The sequence below is a fragment of the Phyllopteryx taeniolatus genome, chromosome 18 (assembly GCF_024500385.1).
Source record: "Phyllopteryx taeniolatus isolate TA_2022b chromosome 18, UOR_Ptae_1.2, whole genome shotgun sequence".
NCBI lineage: Eukaryota > Metazoa > Chordata > Actinopteri > Syngnathiformes > Syngnathidae > Phyllopteryx > Phyllopteryx taeniolatus.
The window spans coordinates 545,976-569,611 of NC_084519.1; the positions used below are offsets into that span (position 1 = coordinate 545,976).

Below are 23,636 nucleotides of genomic sequence, written 5' to 3' on the forward strand. Positions count from 1 at the left end.
CTCCTGAAACTGAAATTCGACTTCCCGATGGACCCTCCTCTCCAGCACCCCTGAATAGACCTTACCAGGGAGGCTGAGGAGTGTGATCCCCCTGTAATTGGAACACACCATCCGGTCCACCTTTTTAAAAAGGAGGACCACCACCCCGGTCTGCCAATCCAGAAGCACTGTCCCCGATGTCCATGCGCTGTTGCAGAGGCGTGTCAACCAGGACAGCTCCACAACATCCAAAGCCTTTAGGAACTCCGGGCGAATCTTATCCACCCCTGGGGCTTTGCCACCGAGGAGCTTTTTAACCACCTCGGTGATCTCAACCCCAGAGATAGGAGAGCCCGCCTCAGAGACCCCAGACTCTGCTTCCTCATGGGAAGGCGTGTCGGTGGAGTTGAGGATGTCTTTGAAGTATTCTCCCCACCGACTCACAATGTCCCGAGTCGAGGTCAGCAGCGCCCCATCCCCACTATACACTATGTGTTGATGGTGCACTGCTTCCCCCTCCTGAGACGCCGGATGGTGGACCAGAATTTCGTTGAAGCCGTCCCGAAGTCATTCTCCATGGCCTCACCGAACCCCTCCCGTGTCCGAGTTTTTGCCTCAGCGACCAGCAAAGCTGCATTGCGCTTGGCCAGCCGGTACCCATCAGCTGCCTCAGGGGTCCCACAGGCCATAAAGGCCCGATAGGAGTCTTCAGCTTGACGGCATCCCTCACCGTTGCTGTCCACCAACGGATTCGGGGATTGCCGCCATGACAGGCACAGACTACCTTACAGCCACAGGTCTGGACGGCCGCCTCGGCAATGGAGGAGCGGAACATGGTCCACTTGGACTCAATGTCCCCCGCCCCCCCCGAGACTTGGGGGAAGTTCTGCCGAAGGTGGGAATTGAAACTCCTTCTGACAGACAGTCGATCATTGAACTGCGACCTTGGGTGTCCTGGTGCCAAGTGCACGTGTGAACATGGTGTTTGTTATGGACAATCCGTGATGAGCACAGAAGATAGATGATAATAATAGAATAGAATAAAATAATACAACACCACTCGGGTTCTGATTGGAAGGGCCGTTCCTACGAATCACGCCCTTCCAGGTCTCACTGTCATGACCCCTCCAAGGACTCCAAAAAGGGTGGATACTCTGAAGTGCTGTCAACAGTCAAGACCCTCTCGTCCACCGTGGTGAACCCCAATGTACCGAGCCGGGGGGCAATAAGTATACCCACACCTGCTCGGCGCCTCTCACCGTGGGCAACTCCAGAATGGAAGAGAGTCCAACCCCTCTCAAGAGAACTGGTACCAGAGCCCAAGCCGTGTGTGGAGGCGAGCCCGACGAAATCTTATCAGAACTTCTCAACCTCGCACGACAACTCGGGCTCCTTCCCTGCCAGAGAGGTGACATTCCACGTCCCTAGAGCCAGCTTCTGTAGTTCGGGATCAGATCACCAAGGTCCCCGCCTTCGGCCACCGCCCGGCTCACACTGCACGCGACCCCTAGGCCCCTCCCACAGGTGGTGAGCCCATGGGAAGGCGAGCTGTGTTACCCTTATCGGACTGTGTGTATATATATATATATAAGGAAATATATAACCACCATAACCACTGCTTAACTTAAACATAAGCATATTGTACATTTGAATCAAATGGAAAATCTTCAGAAATAATAAATCCAAATGATTAAAATTCAGGTACTTATTTATTTATTTACTGTCAGTATATGGTGGGAACACCATTTGCTTTCTCCACACGTGCGGCAATACACTTGAACTTCTCGACAATCGCTGTTCCTGCTGTGCTCTGAGGGGCAGACGCAACGAGACGGTAACAAAGAAAGTAGAAGTCATGATCGGATATTGTTATTACAACTCATTTGTCACAGAGTTCGAAGAATATATGCTAGAGAGTATTGCTATATTGCCTGTTTGTATGTAGTTATACAGTATTTGTGTCGCAATATCACTCATGCATTAACCATTCAAAGTATGGCTTTTTGTTGACTGATGTCGTTCATCAAATACAAAGACGAGACGCTAATTGACCATACGCCAGACTCAAAATTGGAATACTTTGGCTCATTGACTCCCATTATAAATCACATTTTTCTATATACTGTATAACTGATGTGTATCCAAGCATTGCCCTTTGAAGGACGGGCATTTTTTAAGGGGGTGTTTATACCCCCTAAACCGGAGACCAGGGGTCTCATGTGCACAAGGTGCGTACGCACAAAAACGTGGCGTACTTTCTTTTTCACGGGCAAAGTTCAGATGTATCAAGAGTGAAATGACCGAGGAATCGTGCGGTGCCTCACGCCAACTTCATGGCTGGCGTGGGCACGTTTCTGCAGATGTTGGTGCTTTGGCAACACTTGGAGGCGATGCTGGGAAACTGTCCTCATAAATCTGCAAATCAGAGGCACATGAACAATTAGCACTAATGAACAATTCATGCCCGACAACATTTGATTTCAACAATGTAAAAGAAGCAAGGAGTGGTTGCCGAAGCACCAAAAGCTGCAGAAACGTGCGTACGCCAGCCGTGCAGTTGGCGTGAGGCACCGCACGTTTCCACGGTCATGTCACTCTCGATACATCTGAACTTTGCCCGTGAAAAAGAGAGCTCGCCACGTTTTTTCCAGGCGTGGGAGGAGTTTGGTGAGGCCATGGAGAGTGACTTTCAGACAGTTTCAAATAAATTCTGGTCCACCATCATCCATCTCAGGAGGGTGAAGCAGTGCACCATCAACACTGTGTACGGTGGGATGGGGCGCTGTTGATCTTAACTCAGGACGTTGTGATTCGGTAGGCCGCATACTTCAAAGAGTCCACCGACACGCCTTCCTATGAGGTGTTAGAGTCTGCGGACTCTGAGGTGGGCTCTCCTATCTCTAGGGTTGAGGTCACGGAGGTGGTTAAAAGCTCCTTGGTGACGGGGTCCCGGGGGTAAATGAGATGCTCCCAGGGTTCCTAAAGGCTCTGAATGTTATGGGGCTGTACTGGTTGACACGCATTTGCAACATTGCGTGGACATCGGTGACAGTGCCTCTGGATTGTTTTGTGGACTTGGAGAAGGCGTTCGACCGTGTCCTCAGGGAGTCATGTGGCGAATGCTCTGGGAGTCTGGGATATCGCACCCCCTAATAAGGGCTGTTTGGTCCACATATGACTGGTGTCAGTTTGGTCCGCATTGAGGGCAGTAAGTCGCATTCATTTCCAGTGAGGGTTGGACTCTGCCAAGGCTGCCTTTTGTCACCGATTCTGTGCATAACCTTTATGGACAGAACTTCTGGGAGCAGCCGAGGTTTTGAGGGGGTCTGGCTCGGTGACCTCAGTATTGTGTCTCTGCGTTTTGCAGATGATGTGGTTCTGTTGGCTTCAGCATGCCATGTCCTTCAATTCTCACTGGAGCAGTTCACAACCGAGTGTGAAGCGGCTGGAATGAAAATCAGCACCTCTAAATCTGAGACCAGGCCCTCTCCAGGTCGGGGATGAGATCCTGCCCCAGGTGGAAGAGTTCAAGTATCTTGAGGTCTTGTTCACGAGTGATGGAAGAATGGAGCGGGAGATCGACAGCCGGATTGGTGCAGTGTCTGCTGTCATACGGACTGTATCGGTCTGTGGTAAAGAAGGAGCCGAGCCGAAAGAGAACGCTCTGGATTTACCGGTCGATCTACATTCCTACCCTCACCTGTGGTCATGAGCTGTGGGTCGTGACTGAAAGAACAAGATCACAGATACAAGCGGCCGAAATGAGTTTCCTCCGCAGCTCTCCCTTAGAGCTCGGGTGAGAAGCGCAGTCATCCGGGAGTGGCTTAGCGTCGAGGCGCTCCTCCTCCGCGTTGAGAGGAGCCAGATGAGGGCGAATCTCCTCCTGGGAAGACTAACCCTCACCCTAACCCAGCAGGAGGCCCCGGAGATGACCCAGGACACGCTAGAGACTTTGTCTCGCGGCTGGTCTATTCCCAGAAGAGCTGGATGAGGTGGCTGGGGAGAAGGAAGTATGGCCTTCTCTGCTTAAGCTGCTGCTCCCGTGACTCCACGGATAAGACGAAGAAAAAACGTTTAACTTTCTTCTTACACAGACTGTTAATCTGTAAAATGTAATGTACTATACGATCAATTTTGAATAACCCTAACAAAGGTATACATTATATTTCACCCCAGCGGTGTACAGTAGTGTCGTATTAGCTGTTCTTTTGTTGATAGGCTCAATAAACAGAGGAGGAAATTAGCTCAGATAGACTGCATATTGAGCAAATAGCCATCGCACACACAAGTAGATACAGCCCCGGAGTTCATTCATCGAGTCTGCCGGTCCGGGATCTTGTCCCTCTATTTAACTTGAGTGTGTGGGGGAATGAATCTGTTATTTTGACTGCGACGGTTCTGACCTTAAGTGTAGTTATAAAAGCTTCAACGCAGTCAGAGCGCCTTGCTTAACATCTTGAGAAATCGCAACCTTGAGGTGTGAAATCTGCAGCAGAGCAGAGGAGTCATCAAAATGTTGCTTACGCTATAGAAAACAGGAGTAACCAACATTTCACAGCATTGGTTAAATACATACCTCACATCAATGTAAACTGAGCATTATCTTTGCAAAGGCAGTTGGTTTTTTTTTTTATACAGCTCCAATTATAGTCCTTAAAGCGTCCTTTTAAAATGAGTTTATTGAACATGTTGGGATATTACACACTGTACATAGTTTTGGGCTGGCCCAAATTGACCCTCCGCCGTGCACCCTTGCCCTGATAGTAATGCTTGCAAATCCAGGTTTGCTCCTCAACTGACTCCCCACAAGTGCTTTCACCCTTTCTCTTCATGCGCTACACAAATCTGTGCCAGAGCAGATGTGAAAGGTAGGAGCATCTTAAAGTGTGCAGATGACCGTCAGCGTCAGTCTGCTCCAGAACGACGAGACAACCCATAGTTGGGTCATCGACGACTTTGCCAGAGGAAGTCCTATCTTCAGTTAAACATATCGAAGACAAAAGACACCGTCATCGATTTTAGAAGGAACGCACCTCTGTCAAGGGTCAAACAGTGGAAAATGTATCATCATTTCATCATCCGATCATACAAATACCTTGGGACAATTTTGGACTCCATGCTGAACTTCGAAGCAAATTGTGACGCTGTGGGCAAAATGTTTTGTTTGAGGACACGGGTATTTCCATGTTGACAAAACCATGATGAACTTGTTTTATTTTGCTTTCATTTAATTGATTTGATCTTTTTCTCTTGTGTCGCGGTTTGGAAATGTATCTTTGAAGAACACCAATTCCTTGAACCAAAGAGTTAAATGATCTTGTAGTGAGTCACCGCTTAGTCCGGCATCTTTGTGCACCAGAGGACGGTTCAGTTACAGCGCCTAACGAGCTCATTCTTAAAAGACGAGCCCCGCCCTTTGCACAGTGAACTTCATCTCCAGGTTCGCGGTCCCAAAATGCAAAAACAAGCGCTTTAGAAATGTCATTATTGCAGCAGCGAATATCGAGATAAACGAGGCATACCAATGAAGTAACATTGCGCACACAAGGTAGAAGTGAGGTTTCGATAGGAGCCTTGAGTACTTTTGTTTATGTTTTTGTGGTTGTCGTGTCTACATGCATCACTCGTGCTGCAAAACAAATAATAAATAATAAAGTAAACCGAACTGACACTTTTTCGTTTGTTTATCGACTGTAACCTTTCAGTTTGGTCGCTCGGTTGCCTTACTTGCAGAGAAGCATTTGTACTGCCCCCGGTATTGCGCACTATGACTTTGTGTGTTTTCTTTGGGGCGTTCCTACAAAACATACCTTGGCAAATGTCAAGATCTTTTTCAAAAGGTCACAAAAGGGACAATTTTAAGCGATGACATGCTGTGGTCTGTTCTTGTAGAAGATCCGTTTAACCAGTGCCAATCAATAAGGTTTGAATATTGAATGTGTTGAAAACAGAGAAAAATCTCGAGATTTGGTCAACGCGGTCAGCTCCCAGTCCACTTCCACAACCGATTTCCAAGTTTACTTTTTCATGATGGAAGATAGCTCCAGAAGCATGCTCTGAAACGAAAAAGAAAGTCACTTAAGGATATTACTAAACCAGCGACAAACTTCAAACAATCTACTTATGTTTATATTTTTTTTACCCCCCCAAAAAAAAACCCTGAAGATAAAATGCTGTTTTGTAAGATAAATGAAGAAATCAATTCAAGTGTTTGCAGCCATGATCACCATCTGTTCATGACCCATACAAGGTGTGTCAGAACTGTTCCAGGACTAGTGTCCAAAAGATATCCTGTTTCGTGGTGCGTTGAGAGAAGGGAAGGTTTTCTTGACTCAAAACACTGAGCAAAAATCACTTTTCCTCATTGGAAAGAATGGAAACGCCGCCCAAAAGCCCCAAAAACATTTTGGGAATTTTTTTTTCCTTTTTTTTTAAAAATAATTTATAAAAACATGAAGTCATGGCATAATTGAATCGAATTAAAAATAAAAAAAAAATTTCCCCTCCCTTTCTCCTACAATGCACATTGTGCTGCTCAGTCTGTTGCGCGCAACCTGGGGGCAGTATACACAAACAGAAGGCTTCACTGTTCATTCAGATGTAACTCCTCTTTTAGATCATCCGTGTTTTTACTATTACATATAACTATTATATGCATGTGAGTATTGTTAACTTTGTGTTCAGATGTCCGCTGCTTATTAAAGGGTAACAACACCGCCAGATACGGCAGATGCTAATTGTTAGCCCGTGTGGCTATGGTGATTTCCATTGTATGCTAGATGGAGGCTACGCGGTTGTTTCAAATACATATGTAATTCTCTTTCATTTGTTTGACGGTAACCATCTGGGAGTGGCAATAAACAGCTCGAAGCCTCTTTTGAACAACTGTTACTAATAATAGCAGCAAAAATCCCGCTTGTTGCGAAGCGAGTCAAGTCATCAGCCGAATGACGTGCAGTGCTCGAATCTCAAGTTCGCACGAAAAACTCGGCCGACGGACAGCTCGTGTTGAGAAAAACTCCGAAATGGAGTCAGTCAGATCTCAAGGCACCACTGCGTTTCAAATCGTACCTACAAACTACAAGTTTTTCCCGTTTGAAGTCATCCCTCCGGCGTGGAACACACTTTCCCCGCCTTCTCTGCCACGCCTTTATGCACGTCCTGAAAGGATTCTTCTGGCATCCTCCGCAGCTCTGTTGTCACATCCATCTCGATGTCATGCATGTCTTCAAAATGGATCCCCTTGAGCACCCCCTTGAGCTTGGGAAAGGGGGGGCGGGGGGGATTCACACGGAGCAAGGTCAGGTCAGCGTGACGATGTTCTCCGGTGGCAGGAACGCTCAGGGCATCGTGAACAGGTGCGTTGTCATGGTAAGGCTGCCACAACACTCGCCTCTTCTCACGTACTGAACGAAGCGAATGCCGCAGTTCCAAATTGAAGGGGGGAAAACTCATAGTTTGGGTATGAAATATGGCTTTTTGTGAAACCAGTCTGTACCACGTAGGCCTATGGCACAGAGGATATTTTGTCCGAGCAAATCGAACTCGACCTCAGTGTGAAATTTTCAGCTAATTTACACCTGCATGGTTGAAACTCTTTTTTTCGTCTATGTCGGTGTCCTGAACCTTTATGCCAAATTCTGTCATGTTATTTAGAAAGTAGAAAATGTAACATGATGAGATACAGTAACTTACTTGCAATGAGTGACACATAGAGCCAATGATGGTTACGGAGTGCGAGAAGAAGCACAACTGATTGCCAAGATGGTTCTCATATCCAAAATAGTAGCTAAACCAACATACTTTTTCGTGTTCTTCTGAAAATGTTTTGGCATTTGTGACACGTATGTACAACCCCAATTCCAATGACGTCGTGTTAAACATAAAACCAGAATACAATGATTTGCAAATCATGTTCAACCTATATTTAATTGAATACACTACAAAGACAAGGTATTTAATCTTCAAACTGATAAACTTGATTGTTTTTAGCAAATAATCATTAATGTTCCAAAAAAGCTGGGACAGGGTGATGTTTCCCACTGTGTTACATCACCTTTACTTTGAACAACATTCAATAAACGTTTGGGAACTGAGGACACCAATTGTTGAAGCTTCGTACGTGGAATTCTTTCCCATTCTTGCTTGAAGTACAACTTCCAATCCTCAACAGTCCCGGAGTCTCCCTTGTCGTATTTTACGCTTCATAATGCGCCACGCATTTTCAATGGGAGACAGGTCTGGACTGCAGGCAGGCCAGTCTAGTACCCGCACTCTTAGTGTCTTCAATGAAATATAGGTTGAACATGATTTGCAAATCATTGTTTAACACAATGTGCCAACTTCATTGGAATTGGGGTTGCAGGAGCGCAGTTTCCAGCTATGAGGAAATGTCACATGAATTCATGTTAGTTTATGCAATTTGGATCAAATTCACAATGGTTTATGTCGATGCATTTTGGGGCCATTGTGTAAAATACAATGAACTGGAATTGTTCGTAAAGTTGGAAGCTAATTGCGCTGACGGGAAGAGTGTTGTGGCCTTTCAAAATCTCTACATTTGAGATACTGTAAATAGTTTGGGCATTTGTTGCGCCCACAACGGCTTTTGCAGAAAAGGCGATGGAGGACGTGGATGTGTTATGAAGATATTCACATTTTGATGTTTCAATTTCCTATGAGCCACACGCCTGCAAGGATGGAGATGACCTTTTTGTTTTGGTTTGTTTTTTAACTCAAAACTCATCTGCGATTCCTCGAGCAAATTTGGCTGGAACGGTGAAAGAAGTTTCAATCGGACTTTTCAGGTGAGCGGCGTGGCCTGTCAAACTTTCGGGCTGAATAGTGCCACAACGGAGGAGATTGATTAGGAAAGTAGTACCATGGGTACCACCCATGTAGGAGGCTGCATGTTTTAACAAATCTTCACAATTCTGCATGCAACAGTGTAAAACGGAAAGCTATGATACATTTTGGTGGAAGAAGGAAAATCCTTTCACTTTGCGACAGACAGAATATGTGTTGCCCTTTGACATTTTCCAATGTGTTTGAAATTCATGACAGACAAGCTGCATTGAATATGATTTTTTTTTTAGACAAAAGCCACTCTGGTTGAGAGCAAAAGCAACCCTGGAAATTATGTAGGATTTGCTGCAATACTTATTTTTTTTTTTTTTAAATAATTACTTATTCCAAAATAATAATAACAAAGATAAATGAGTTTTTAATTAAAGGTCCGCTTCCATCAAAATCTTCCGTTTGATGCATAACATAGGTCAAAAATGAGTGTCGTGATTTAAGTTTGACATCTCTGCAATTTGTCGATGGAATGCAGAAGGCAGTAGATGGCCGGGATAGGCTCCGGCACGCCCGCGACCCTGGTGAGGAGAAGCGGCTCAGAAAATGGATGCTTGAATCAATATCTGCCCACTTGGTGGTTGGTACCCACCCACTCTACTCAGGTGAACGGCACGCAGCATTTTCGAGTTTTAGGCGAGCGGGTGTCAGCCGCCCGCCGAGCCAGACAAGTACTGTCTACAAAATTTACATATGTTGTCTTTTGCAATAATACTCAACTATATTGATAATTTCTGATATAAAAATGTGCACGAACGATGACAGTAATGTTCAAGTGAATGGGGTGGGAGGATCACGGTCCCTATTAGTGGGCCAACAATCCAACACTGCGATATCGCCGAGGACCAATCGGAAGCCGTTTTCCATACCTGAATTAGAATAACACCAATCCAATCACAGCAAAGCTCATTTACATATCTAACAATGTGAAATCTGGCTGTGGCCAACGGCAGGCGGAAAAGAGCAACTCGAATCGCTTGAAAAGGGGCATTCTGTGCATTTCCGAACGCAATTATCTGACAAATATATTAAAAGGGCAAACCATTATTAACAACAACAAAATTGACAGAAGGGGACCTTTAAGCTTTTTTGGGCTCCGAATACTTTGTTCTCATTTATCATATTAATTTATTTTGAATTGTGACCTTAATACTGCACTGTAGAATGACTAAACGTAGGGGAGACTGGGGGAAGTTGAGCACAGGGGCAAGTGGAACCACCCCTTGTTGCGATGAAACCATCAAAATAGGATCAGGTGAGCCAGAGGCTCAACTTACCCCATCTAATTTATTAGGGTTTTGGGTATTTATACACACACACACACACACACATATATATATATATACATTTACGCACATATATAAGCGGCGGCAATAAGTATTTAACAAGTCACCATTTTTCTCACTAAATATACTTCCAAAGGTGCTATTGACCTGAAAATTTCAACAGATGTTGGGAACAACCCAAGTAATCCAAACATACAAAGAAAGTAGAACCAAATAAGCTCAGAAATTAGGTTGTGTGTAAAAAGGTGAAATGACACAGGGAAAAAGTATTGAACACATGAAGAAAGCCCCTCCTGGAAGCCGTCACCTTATCATGGTGGAGGGTTTTGTGTGTCCCAATGATCCTAGGAGCTAAGTTGTCTGGGGCTTCACACCCCTGGTAGGGTTACACATGGCATACGGGTCTTAGTTGAGGGACCAGACAAAGCACGGCTAAAAGACTCCCATGATGAAAAATATAACTGGATTGAGGATTTCCTTACCCGGACGTGGAAGGGCGTGATTGGGAGGAACGGCCCCCCGATCAGAAGCCGAGTGGTGTTCTGTTATTGGACTTTTGTGCTCACCACGGATTGTCCATAACGAACACCATCTTCAAGCATAAGGGTGTCACCACGTGCACTTGGCACCGATGGTGGGGAAAGATGCCAGACCCAAACGTATTGTTAGGGTCTGCTGTCAGAAGCAGTTTCAAATCCCAGCTCAGACAGAACTTTGCTCATGTTCCAGCGCAGGCGGGGGACATCGAGTCCGAGTGGACCATGTTCCGCACCTCCATTGCTGAGGCGGCCGACCGGAGCTGTGGCCGTAAGGTGGTCGGTGCCTGTCGTGGCAGCAATCCCCGAACCTTAGGTGGACACCAACGGTGAGGGATGCCGTCAAGCTGAAGAAGGAGTCCTATCGAGCCTTTTTAGCCTGTGGGACTCCTGAGGCAGCTGATGGGTACCGGCTGGCCAAGCAGAATGCAGCTTTGGTGGTCGCCGAAGCAAAAACTTGGGCATGGGAGGAGTTCGGTGAGGCCACGGTCCGTACGGCTTCGAGGAAATTCTGGTCCACCGGCCGGCATCTCAGGAGGGGGAAGCAGTGCACCATCAACACTGTCAAATAGTGGGGATGGGGCGCTGCTGACCTCGACTCGGGACGTTGTCAGTCGGTGGGGAGAATACTTCGAAGACCACCTCAATTCCACCGACACGCCTTCCAATGAGGAAGCAGAGTCTGGGTTCTGTGAGGCGGGCTCTCCTATCTCTGGGGTTGAGGTCACCGAGGTGGTTAAAAAGATTCTCGGTGGCAAGGCCCCGGGGGTGAATGAGATTCGCCCGGAGTTCCTAAAGGCTGTGGATGTTGGGGGGCTCTCCTGGTTGACAACGCCTCTGCAACATTGCATGGACATCGGGGACAGTGCCTCTGGATTGGCAGACTGGGGTGGTGGTCCCCCTTTTTAAGAAGGGGGACCGGAGGGTGTTTTCCAACAACAGGGGGATCACACTCCTCAGCCCACCCTGGTAAGGTCTATTCAGGGGTGCTGGACTTGTGGACTTGAAGAAGGCGTTCGACTGTGTCCCTCAGGGAGTCCTGCGGGGGGTGCTTCGGGAGTATGGGGTACCAAACCCCCTGATACGGGCTGTTCGGTCCCTGTTCGACCGGTGTCAGAGTTTGGTCCACATATCCGGCAGAAAGTCGGACTCATTTCCGGTTAGGATTGGATTCCGCCAAGGCTGCCCTTTGTCACCGATTCTGTTCATAACTTTTATGGACAGAATTTCAAGGCGTAGAGGGGGTCCGGTTTGGTGGCCTCAGTATTGCGTCTCTGCTTTTTGCAGATGATGTGGTTCTGTTGGCTTCATCAAGCCGTGATCGGCAACTCTCACTGAAGCGGTTCGCAGCCGAGTGTGAAGCGGCTGGGATGAGAATCAGCACCTCCAAATTTGAGACCATGGTCCTCAGTTGGAAAAGGGTGGCGTGAAAAGAAAAGCATGCCAAAGCTTGTTTAAAGTTTGCTGAACAACATTTGGACAAGCCAGTTAAATACTGGGAGAATATAGTCTGGTCAAATGAGAGAAAAACCTAACTGTTTGGATGCCATAATGCACACCACGTTTGGAGGAGAAATGGCACCCTAAAAACCCCATACAAACAAGTGAAGTTCGGGGATGGGAGCATGATGGTGTGGGGCTGCTTTTCATCAAATGGTACTGGTAAACTTCACATTATTGAAGGAAGGATGAATGGGCAAACGACATTCTTGACAAAAATCTTCTGCCATCTACGAGGATGATGAAAATGAAACGAGGGTGGACATTTCAGCAGGATAATGATCCAGAACATACTGCCAAGGAAACTCTCAATTGGTTTCAAAAATAAATACAATAAAGCTGCTTGAATGGCCCAGCCAATCACTGAAAATCTATGGATAGAACTGAAACTCAAGGTCCATAAAAGAAGCCCACGGAACCTTCAAGAACTGAAGACTGCTTGTGTGGAGGAACGGGCCAAAGTCACACCAGAGCAATGCATGCGACGTGTTCCTCCACACAGGAGGCATCTTGAAGCTGTCATTGCAAACAAAGGCTTTTGTACAAAGTATTCAATAAATACCAGTTGGCGTTAATTTGACATTATTACACACAACTTAATTTAATCTTACTTGTTCTACTTTCTTTGTACGTATGTATATGGTTTACTTGGGTTGTTCACAACATCTGGTGAAATGTTCAGGTCAAAGGCACCTTTGGAGATATATTTGAGAAAAACGGTGACGTGTTCAGTACCTATTTCAGCTGCTGTGTATGGCGGCACATCCGCCTCACAGTTCTGAGGACCTGGGTTCAAATCCGGCCTCACCTGTGCGGCGGTTGCGTGTTCTCTCTGTGCCTGCGTGGGTTTTCCCCCGGTACTCCGGTTTCCTCCCACCTCCCAAAACATGAATCTATTCAATTCTTATTTTGAATGTAAAGCTTTTATATATTCTCACCATTGACATTCTCCTCCCACAAGTTGGGGGTGGTGGAGTCACTACAGGACTCTCTTTCTTGTTGAGGTTCTGGGCCTCAGTGCTCATTCCATTCATAGAATATAGACTGGCTGACGGACTGCCCTGCCTTCCATCAGACATTCCTCGGGACATGAAACTGCTTTTCCGGGCTGTCGAGAAGCGGTCACTCCCAGGAGAATCACTCGTGTCACTAAGTCCTTTATACGCACCCATATCACTTTGTTTTCTCTCTAAATTGCTCTGGGCTGCAGGGATCTCCATGTGGCTGGCCATTAATGTAGTTCGAGGTCCAGTATACTGCAGCATCCCAGAGTGATGAGGAGCATCTAAATCACTGCAAGATGATTGCATCCAAATGTCCAGAGTGTGTTGCCTCTCCATCGCTCTCAGCTGCCGCATACTCTGGATGTCCACTTGGCTTGGCTGGTGAGCCTGTGCTGGTAATTGGTTGCCACTGTTAGGCTCCTGATGAAGAGGAGCTACGGCTGTCAGATTCAACGGCTGAGTTTCTTTGTGAGAGCTCGACACGACTGAGCAGACCATTTGTGGAAGTTGCATCAGTCTTTGTGGGGAGGAATTTGGGAATATGCAAACTTGATGCACCGTGGAGGTTTTCTTTGACCTGCACGCACTGTCATTATCTCCATATTTATAACCATACAAACTTTGCTTGATTTTTTTCATCCCCAGATGAAAGATCTCAAGAAGGTTGAGGAATAAAGAAACTCCGGATATAACCAGCATGAAAACCATGAAAATGTTCTTCTCGGTCGGTCGTGATACAAAACAATCCACACTATTGGGGCAAGGCAACCTCTCACATTTGTACAGAGGAGGCAGGCCCAAGCCATACAGACCACATTGACCAATAATAAAACCCACTTCCAATACAGATCTTGTCAAGATATGGAAAACATATGTTCGTAACAGGGAGCCTTGAAGGGGAGCTTTCCTTACTTTCTTCTGTTCATCTAGTTTTCTGAGCTCCCGTTCTATTTGCTTATGGTCGAGAACAGCGTCCGTCACCTCCAGTTCAGCTTTCAGACATGCTTTTTTTCTGTGCCTCTCCTTCTCAATGGTTCTTAAACGGTACAATGCATGACCCATGTAGACCAAAGATGGAGATGACACAAATATGATCTGAAGGACCCAATAACGGATCAAGGAGATGGGGAAAGCCTGGTCATAGCAAACATTTTTGCAGCCAGGTTGCTCGGTGTTGCAAACAAACTCACTCTGTTCATCATCCCAGACGTCCTCGGCTGCAACCCCCAGCACGAGCATACGAAAAACAAAAAGGATGGTGAGCCAGATCTTCCCTACAATGGTGGAGTGAATATGGACCTCCTCTAAAATGCTGCCCAACAAATTCCAGTCCCCCATCTTCTGTCACATTGTTTGCTGCCAGAGAAACAAAGTTTTGATGTGATTGTTCAGACAATTTGTTTAAAAGGGAGCATCCAAAAATGTGTGAAATGAAGGTTTTTTTTTTACTCACTCATCTGTGGTCCTTGCGAATAGGCTCTCGTTCGTCATCGTTCTCGTCGAGAGAGAAGGGACACTACCGTCCCATGATGCTGACTCTATTGCGTAGCTGTTGGGAACTAGGTCTCCAGTTTACAATTGATCCCTCATGACCTCATCGTACCCTGAGGTTAGTTTCACTCTGCTGCTTTTAACAGGAACTAGTACCAACTGACCTATTTGTATGTAGTCATATTGATGACTTCATATTTAGGTTTATAGCCTCCAAACGTAGAATGGAAATGCAATGACCAAGCGTGTGTGTAAAACGCTTTTTTTCAGCTTTCACTTCAGTTCTGCTCAGGGGAAATATTAGAATATTAGAAATGGCAGCAAGTTGTTTTTTCCATGAGAGGGAGCCATTAATTGATTGCGCGCCCCTCTTCATCAATCTTATCTGCTGAAAAACAATTTTCAACAATCCCATCATTTGGGATGACTACAAGACAACTTACAATAAATAATACAAACTGTGGCAACGGATGTTTATCATGTGACATTTATGGTGCGATCATGTTCTCAATAAACAGCAAATTAAAAACCGGCACAAGAATAAATTAAACTTTATATATATGTATTATTCACAACACTGAATCCAATGTTTGAATATGAAACAGGTTGAATCAAACATGCTTGTATGAAAAACGATCCAACAAAATGTCACTGCAGTCTACGAGATGTAACATTTAGGTTGACATAAGAGGAAAATGTATTGCTTCGATTTTCTCCTGTATGTCCCATTTTCATCCTCAAAAACAGACCAGTCTTACAAACATTAAAACACGAAACATTTTGAAAAGATTTACATTTTCTTGAGGTATTGCTAGCTCACAATAACAGGATCCACTCAGACAAAGAGTTAACAATTGAAAAAAAAAAAATGAATTTGTGCACATGTAAGATCAACAGTGATGCATTCCAATGAGGATTGCCAAAACACATTTGACCGCAAGGGTTAACAATTTGCATTCTATATAAATGCTATCCACTTCTTGTCCTTGAAGAACTTGGGACAGTTTACATACATCAAATAGTCCGCAGCATAAACACTGAAAATGATAGTCCGATGGATGATAAGGCCTTTAAGGGGCACTGTTGTTGTAATCCATCTTGGAGTAAATGAATTTAGCTACCTAACAAAAGTCACCATTCTTGTGCCTGATCTACTGTATGAAAACTACAACATGTATAAATCTCATACCTGTACTGACGTTACTCTTGTATGCTTCAATAACTATTTGAAGGAAAACAACTTTGGTTGATCAGGTATTCAAAGTTCCCTGCTTCTTGAAGAGCTTCATAAGATGGTAAAACCTCTGAGCAACCTGCGAAACAATAAAAGCAACACCGTAAGCGGTCATTGTGTGCATGTTCAACTTGACCCTTTAAAGCAGTTGTTCTTACACCAAGCACCACCTCAAAAAGTATTTCGCTCTCCAAGAACTATAATGATGGCCAACATTAAAATACAGTCACATAAATAAAAAGATTTTTTTCAAAAGAGTCAAAGGTTTGAATCCTAAAAAGCGCATTTACTAAACTGTACTTGAAGTAAAAATCTCTCTCTATATATATATATATATTGTACAGGAAAATTAAAAAAGTACTGTACTGGATTTAAAATAAATAAACAAAAAAACCTTGACAAAAACTGGTGCATAGGTACAAGCTCAATTCGAATGTTTCATTGTATGTCATATTTGAAATTGTGATTCAGTGACACTTTGAGAGTCACCGCTTTAAAGGGTTCCATTGCTGTTGAGACCATATTCAAATCTTTAAATTCTTCATTATGTTTCAATTATGACAAATGTGATATTGCAGTTATTTTGGTTGTGTTATTTATCTAAAAGGGATATTACAGCCATGTAGGTCACTGTTGGCGGATGGATCGATGGTGGCTTTGAACTGCACCCACCCGAACCCACCCTACCCCACCCTACCCCCTAACGTGACATCCCTTGTTGTTGATGTGTAGAATTTGAATGGAAAATTCCATACAAAAGCTGAACGGCAGTGATACTTGTTCTAATGTAGTTACTTCCTCGATCAATGAAGCAAAGCCCGCCAACTCATAGCACAAATGAAAGCTCAACTGTATTTCAAATACATTTTATGTTGAAAAAACAAATACAGTTGTGTTGGGAATTATTCCAACTCGGGCTGCACGATATGGGCCAAAACCATCATCTCAATATTTTTACACTCCAGCATATGGCGATACATGATATATATCTCGATGTTCTGATTTCTTCTGTAAATCACTATTCTAAATGCTCAAATCGACCGCTTGATTCAGAGATACCAACCCCGATCATCACCTCTCAGGAACATTCTGGATATTTGGTCAGGAACATTTTGATTTTGTTCGGAGCAATTGCGTCCCAGCCAAAACAAACGCGCCACCAGAAAAACTCGGAACAACGCTAATATTTTCTTTCTTAGGCTCATTTTGAGTGACAAAATATAGGCCGCTTATTTTTGAACATTTTGATTTTCAGTTTTCATTAATTCAATACTATGTCTTGGCACGACATTGCTAAACACGCAATGTTGTGAGTTTTATGTACAGAATGACATATACACATACAATGCCAGGTTGTGTGGTCCTTTAACAAAATTCTTTTAAAACTACGGTAAAGTAAAATAAGATAATGTCATTTTGACATTTACTGCGCATATCTCAGGAGTCAAAATCCAAATTCAGCACTCTCGCAACACTACAAAATATGTATTCATGTACATGGTGGTTGGGATTATGTGGATTTAAGGTGTGTGTGTGTGTGGGGGGGCCTGAATTGTTTACGGTATGTTTAAATACATGTGTACATGTTTACTCATGTAAGTGATCACATAACGGGATGTCCTCATTAAAGTGAGTACATCAGAATCATCTTTATTTGCCAAGTATGTCCAAAAAAAACACACGAGGAATTTGTCTCCGGTAGTCGGAGCCGCTCGAGTACGACAACAGACGGACGGTCAATTGACAGAGAACACTTTTGGAGACATAAAAGCATACTTTTTTTTTTTTTTTGGACTATTGTGCAAATGATGCAGAGTCCTCTAGCAATTTAGAGCAATTTGAAATGACTAAAAGAGCAATAGTCTGGTACAATGACCATTGTGCAAAATGGCGCAGAGACTTCAAGAAATTCAAGCAGTTTAAAGTGACGAGTCGTGCGATAATCTGGAACAGTGTCAATTGTGCAAATGGTGCAGATACAAGCCCATGAGTGGCCAGTATTGGTCAACAACAGATACATAGCACAGAGTGGCAAGACTACAACAGTGAGTGCACGAATAACTATATTAATAACTGAATAAATGATAGTGTCCTGCGATTGGCTGGCATCCAGTTCAGGGTGTGCCACGCTCCAGCATGCCCGCGACCCGCGTGAGGAGAAGCGGTACGGAAAATGGATGGATGGATGGATGGATGGATGATACGATTGATGTTTTTATGCCACTGATAAAATGATATTATAGAGCATAATAATTCAAGTACATCCTTTTAAAGAACAATAAACTTTCAATTCTAAAGAATATCGAACATTAGCATTGTAATGTAGAACAATAAGTAAAATAGCGTGGATAAATAAAAAATATAAAATCAATCAGACAGGCTCTGTCTGCCGAATTTGCACTTAAACAAATACGAAACTTTTGGCACATAGGTATAAGAGTTATTAACCAACTAAAGAGGCCCAATAATGTCTTAAAGCCTGCCAAAGTCGAATGAATTAAAACGAAATTAAATTAAAAATATGTTTTTAAATCAGATGGCATATATTCAGTTTTATCAGTGTTCTTTTTTTATTTTGATGATTGTATGAATGTTGTGTTGTGTACTGTATAGTTTCTGCTGCCTCTTGGCTTTTGGAGATCACGGCTCGATGAAGCCAACAGAACCACATCATCTGCAAAAAGCAAAGATGCAATGCTAAGGCCACCAAACCGGACCCCCTCTACGCCTCTGCGCCTTGAAATTCTGTCCATAAAAGTAATGGACACAATCGGTGACAAAAGGCAGGCTTGGCCGAGTCCAACCCTCACCGGAAACCAGTGACTTACTGCCAACAATGCGGACCAAACTCTTGACACTGGTCGTACGGGGACCGAACAGCCCGTATCAGGGTGTTCGGTACCCCATACCCCTGAAGCTCCCCCAAAGGACTCCCCGAGGGACACGGTGGACCTTTTCCAAGTCCAAAAAACACATGTAGACTGGTTAGGCGAACTCCCATGCACCCTCTCGGTCACATCCTACGTGTGGGGCATAGCCGCCAATCACATTCCAAGTAACACCCTCAATTTCAAGTTTCAGCCTCATCACTCGATCTGGTACTCTTTTCACCTCCAAGACATTCTTAGCCAACCCTTCTTTTCAAATAACCCCGACTCCATTTCTCTTCCCATCTACACCATGGTCAAAGAATTTCAACCCTGCCCCTAAACTTTTAGCCTTACTGCCTTTCCACCTGCTCTCCTAGACACACAATACATCAACCTTTCACCTAATCACCAACTCCCGAGCTTTTCCTGTCAACATTCAAAGTCCCCACATTCAGTTCTAGGGTCTGTGCTTTCCTCTTCTCTTTCTGCCTAAAAACCCAACGAGCGCTTTTTCAATTTGATTTGTCATTTTATTTCTATATTTTTTAATTTAAGCCCCCTGAACGTTTTTCCTCCCCTAAACTACAATTTTGAGAATTGAAAAGAGAATCGATGAAGAATTGAATCGTTAAGCAGTATCAACAATGGAATTGGAATCTTGAGAAATGTTTTCAAATTCCTACTCGGTGCATCAAAACAGACAACATGTCTCCTCGGGAAATTCATTTCCGATCCTAGTCCCCTCTAACCTTGACATTGTAAACGTATCCCTCTCCTCTGGCACTGCACCTGTAGCTTTTAAGACATCTATGTGTAGACCCTTACTTAAAAGACCCAACCTCTATACGCTCATTACAGAGAAAATCGTCACCCAAATGTATGTGGATATCAACCTCTGAACTTATCACAATGATTGAACCAAGAAAAGCTTAAGGTCGCTTAATGTGTCACCGTCAGCAAAATCTATGTGGACAGCTCTACCTTTGCCCTCTTCACCAAACTCATATTAGACCAGCAGTATTTTTACTGTGTGGCACTTAGACGTGGTCTGAGCGGGCGTACGTTTAGACAGACCTTCTGCCACCAAATTGCCACTCCGCCGGGCACATCTCAAAATACGCACATTCGCTTGCGTCGGAACGCCCCAGCTTGTCCCGGACCGGTCTGCCAAATTGGCAAACATACATAGCAAGAAGCCTTGCGCTCGCATGAAAATCAGGATACCCCAGTATTTGCGCTGCAGATGTGTCATCGATGAAAATCGAGAACTATGTTTCCGGGCTGGCCTGGGAACACCTCAGGATCTCCCCCAAAAGAGCTTGACAAAATGGCTGGGAGAAGGATGTCTGGACATTCCTGCTTAGGCTGCTGCCCCCGCGACCCAACGGTGTCGTGCGTGTTGGATGGATTTGATATGGAAGAGAACATCATTGCTCATACAGTGACTTCACCCGTAAAGTTGATTTTTTCTTGCTTTAAAGAGAAATTCAACTTACCTGCTCTGATGGTTTCTTCAGCTTATCCGACAAGGCAGCAAATGTTTTGCGTGAAGCACCTTTTGTTTTCAGGTCAACAAGAATGGCTCGATCTTCATCTCTGGAACATCATATAGGACAAAAGTCTGGCTGTGCTCCAATTTTTTCTCATGCAACCTTAATACCTTTTTCGCTTTGAAACAGTATTGAGGTCAAAATTGGTTTTTGTATTGGTAATGTTCCTCCATGTTCAGCCATCTAACAAGAATTGGACAAACCCCTATAGTATGCATATTTGACATATCCGTGTAGTCACTGTCCTTGAGTCGTTCATTTCACAACTTAACAGTCAGATTACTTTCAAACACACATCATAGAACTAGAGATCATTAACAATGAATATGTCAATGTGGACACGTAGTGCTATCGGGTACTGACCTGGTCCATGCTATCACCAAAGCTCCTTTTTTCTTGACGACGTTCATGGCAGACAAACTATTTGGGGATGAAGAGAAGGATTTTGAGTCAACATCCTTTTTGAAGCTGAAGGGTGTGTGTTCCATATGTTTCTCGTCATCTTTTCTTGAACGCTTTGCTTTGGATTGTTCATGGTGCGTTTTCCGTTTTTTACTTTTCTCATAATCCTTTTTGTCTTGTTCTGTCTCTCTACTTGTGTCCTCCGGCATTTTGTCTGACCTCGATGTCTCCATTTCACTCTGCAAGTCTGAAAGGTCTGAAGCTACATGGCTGATGTGATTTGTTTTCGAGCTTTCACTATTGCCTCGCACAGTACTGGACTGTGAATCAGAAGGAATAGTTTCTGATGGACACAGGGGATTTGGACTGTGCTTCTCCACGTGGAATGTGCGACTTGGGTTTTCATCATTCGGGAGAGTAACACAGAGAGGAGATGCTTTGATGTTCTGCCCAAATGAAAGGTTACAGTCTTTAAGAAAAGTTCCCTTGGAAGGAGTCATTTTAAAAATAGCTTTTGGAGAATCAGCAACATTGTCTAAGTCCTCTGTCACACAAGCTTTTGAGTGAGTTGACCTACGGTCTGAGTGTGAAGGTTCTTCTTTTAGTCTCAAATGATCTTCAGTTGAACCAACAGCGTTCGTCTCATCTTGGCACCTCACGGGGTCTTCCGAAAGGTCAGAGAGGTATTTTGCAGGCATGACATTGCAAGGCCGAGTAGATTTATTCATCTTGTCGAACAAATATTTTGCTTGGCTTTCCTGAGCTTCCGCATCTTCTGCATTATGATCTTTTTCTGTTAGTGTTTGACCTAAGCTCTCATTTGTAGTGAGAGGCCTATCTGTCTGTATAGTGCCCTGACGAATCTTCACAATGAAATGATCATTGGACTTTTCCATCACTAGTGCCTGCATGGGCAACTCTGGCTTCAACACAAAAGTATTCACAGCTGCTTGTGAGGCCACACTGTTGCTAGACTCAAGGCTAGAGTTGTCTGTGTCAAGGGTCAGATGAATGTCTTGTTCGGTAGCATCTTCGCCATCTAGTAGAGCATCCTCACTAATGTGAGCACTGATGACACTGTCTGGGGTGGATACGGTATGTATGCCAGACGGTTGGAGAAAGCTCAGGTGGCTGTCGGACTTGAGAGGTGATGGAATAGTAAGGGACACTGCTAGATCTTCAGCTAGAATAGAATAATCCCTCTGTGACAAGAAGCCGGACTGCGGTGTTGCTTGATTCTCTGATGGAACCTCTAATAAGCAGCTTTCATCAAGCAAAGCCGGGTTTGGTCTGACCTGATCTTTGGGCCGTGGTGACGTCTCCCAAGGTGAAATACTAGACCACGTAGCGATAAGTTTGGAGGGAGAAGCAAATTTGGTTGGGGAGAAAAATGTAGACTGAGAGTCAAATTTATTTGGCGTTGTAATGCTGATGAGTCTTTCTCCATTCTTCTTTGGCGTACCAAGAGTCCATGATGTGCTCTCTCCTGTTATTCCACTGGTTTCAAGTAAGTCCGATCCTTGCAGGAGACACTTAAATATTTCTCCCATTTGAGAATCTCTTACCAGGTTGAACGTTAAGCTGGTAGTTTGCTGCTCTGTGAGTAGTTCAAAGTCACTTTTGTCAAGCACAGATGTGCTTTGAGGGGCCACCAAAGAAGCCATTTTCAGTTTCCCGGACACCAAAGGCTTTTTCGGAGAAAGACAGTCCACTCCTGGATAAGTATCGCCATAATTCTGTGTATGTGCGCAATTGTTTTCTTTTTCTGCATGAGTAATTCTTATATCTTTGCCTCTGCTACCAAGACCTGTTTCACGAGGTGAAGCAAAGGATTGAATTTGTTTCTGGGTGCTTGGAGTACCTTTTGAATCTTTTTGTTGAGATTGTGTTTTCCCATTTTCACTCGACATCTTTTCGTCAGTTGTAGGTGGTCTACACAGGCTCTTCAGTGTCATATCAATGTCCTTGAGCAAGAAGTCAACTTGCTTATCTACAAAGACCCACAACTTTTGTTTCAGATCAACAGCTTGCTGGTCAAAGATACGTTTTACAATACCATTGTCTGCTACTTTGTTAAACACAGATCCGATGATGACTTTCAGCTTTGATTTCAGCTCCGTTGCCTGACAGCATATATGACCAAAATGGGCTCCGTCCACACATTCCACAAATGACTCTCTGAAATTCTCCATTACACCAAAGAAGCTCTTCTTTGGAAAGGCTTTGTGAAGCTTCATGTATTTTTTACGGATTTCCAAGCGAACCGATGTGAACATTTCCATGACTTCTTCTATTGTTGAAAAAGGAGCTTTGGCTGATGTTGGGCAAACGGTTTTAAAACGGCTCTTGCTACCTGGACTTTGTGTTGATGCACTTCCTGTTGTAGTCATTTCTTTTGAAGCAAAACACATTGCTTCTGATTTCCTCTCCAAAAGCTTTTCTTTATTTCTGCGTTTTTCTGCAACCTTAACCCTCTTGGTTGCATTAGGGGGTGAATGAGACTCCTCGCCACCACTTAAAATCTTCCCTTGCTCTAGCTCAGTGTCAGAACGATTTGAAGGCAGTTCTGATAACTTTCCATATTTTAAAGGACAAGCTGGATATTTGTTTTCTTTGTTTAAGTCCAATTTCTTTGAGTTGGCTTCATCAGCTGTATTTGAGAACTCTGCACACATGAAAGAGAATACGAGAACAGGTGAGATGAGGTCGCTTACATCAGCAAAAACACAACATCCTCAATCGTAATCACCACAATCTGCACAAAACAGTGAAGAGAGTCGTCACAAACTATTAGCTATTGAACAAAAATAGTTCTCGATCACTTGATCAGAATTTGTTTGTCCGCCATATTGGCCTTTGAGATTGTGAGGATTCTCTGCTCAAACACTAAATAAGCACAGCGCGTCGACCTCCAACATAGCGGTGCAT

At 44.2% G+C, this 23,636-nt stretch overlaps 2 protein-coding genes across 2 annotated transcripts in view; both read right to left on the reverse strand.

Moving 5' to 3' along the window:
• Positions 1-1,769: 1,769 nt before the first annotated feature.
• On the reverse strand, positions 1,770-15,009 carry gja10b (gap junction protein alpha 10 b). Its single transcript, XM_061753728.1, has 3 exons — positions 14,615-15,009; positions 13,096-14,517; positions 1,770-6,035 (listed from the first exon to the last, which is right to left on the reverse strand). Exons 2-3 carry the CDS (start codon positions 14,497-14,499, stop codon positions 5,997-5,999), a joined length of 1,443 nt encoding a protein of 480 aa, XP_061609712.1. The 5' UTR covers positions 14,500-14,517; positions 14,615-15,009; the 3' UTR covers positions 1,770-5,996.
• Positions 15,010-15,123: 114 nt separating this feature from the next.
• The window catches only part of casp8ap2 (caspase 8 associated protein 2), a 32,591-nt gene continuing 24,078 nt past the window's right edge, over positions 15,124-23,636 (reverse strand). The window contains exons 8-10 of the mRNA XM_061753721.1: positions 20,670-23,373; positions 20,253-20,352; positions 15,124-15,965 (exon numbers count right to left, since the gene is read on the reverse strand). Of these exons, the coding sequence (XP_061609705.1) occupies positions 15,903-15,965; positions 20,253-20,352; positions 20,670-23,373 (2,867 nt within the window). The 3' untranslated portion in view covers positions 15,124-15,902. The remainder of the gene's footprint in view (positions 15,966-20,252; positions 20,353-20,669; positions 23,374-23,636) is intronic.

Coding starts and splice junctions, on each gene's coding strand:
- gja10b (XM_061753728.1), bottom strand. CDS start 14,499: ATGGGGGACTGGAATTTGTTGGGCAGCATTTTAGAGGAGGTCCATATT. Junction 6,036..13,095: donor GTGGGAGGAGAATGTCAATG/GTGAGAATATAT, acceptor TTTTCGTTTCAG/AGCATGCTTCTGGAGCTATC.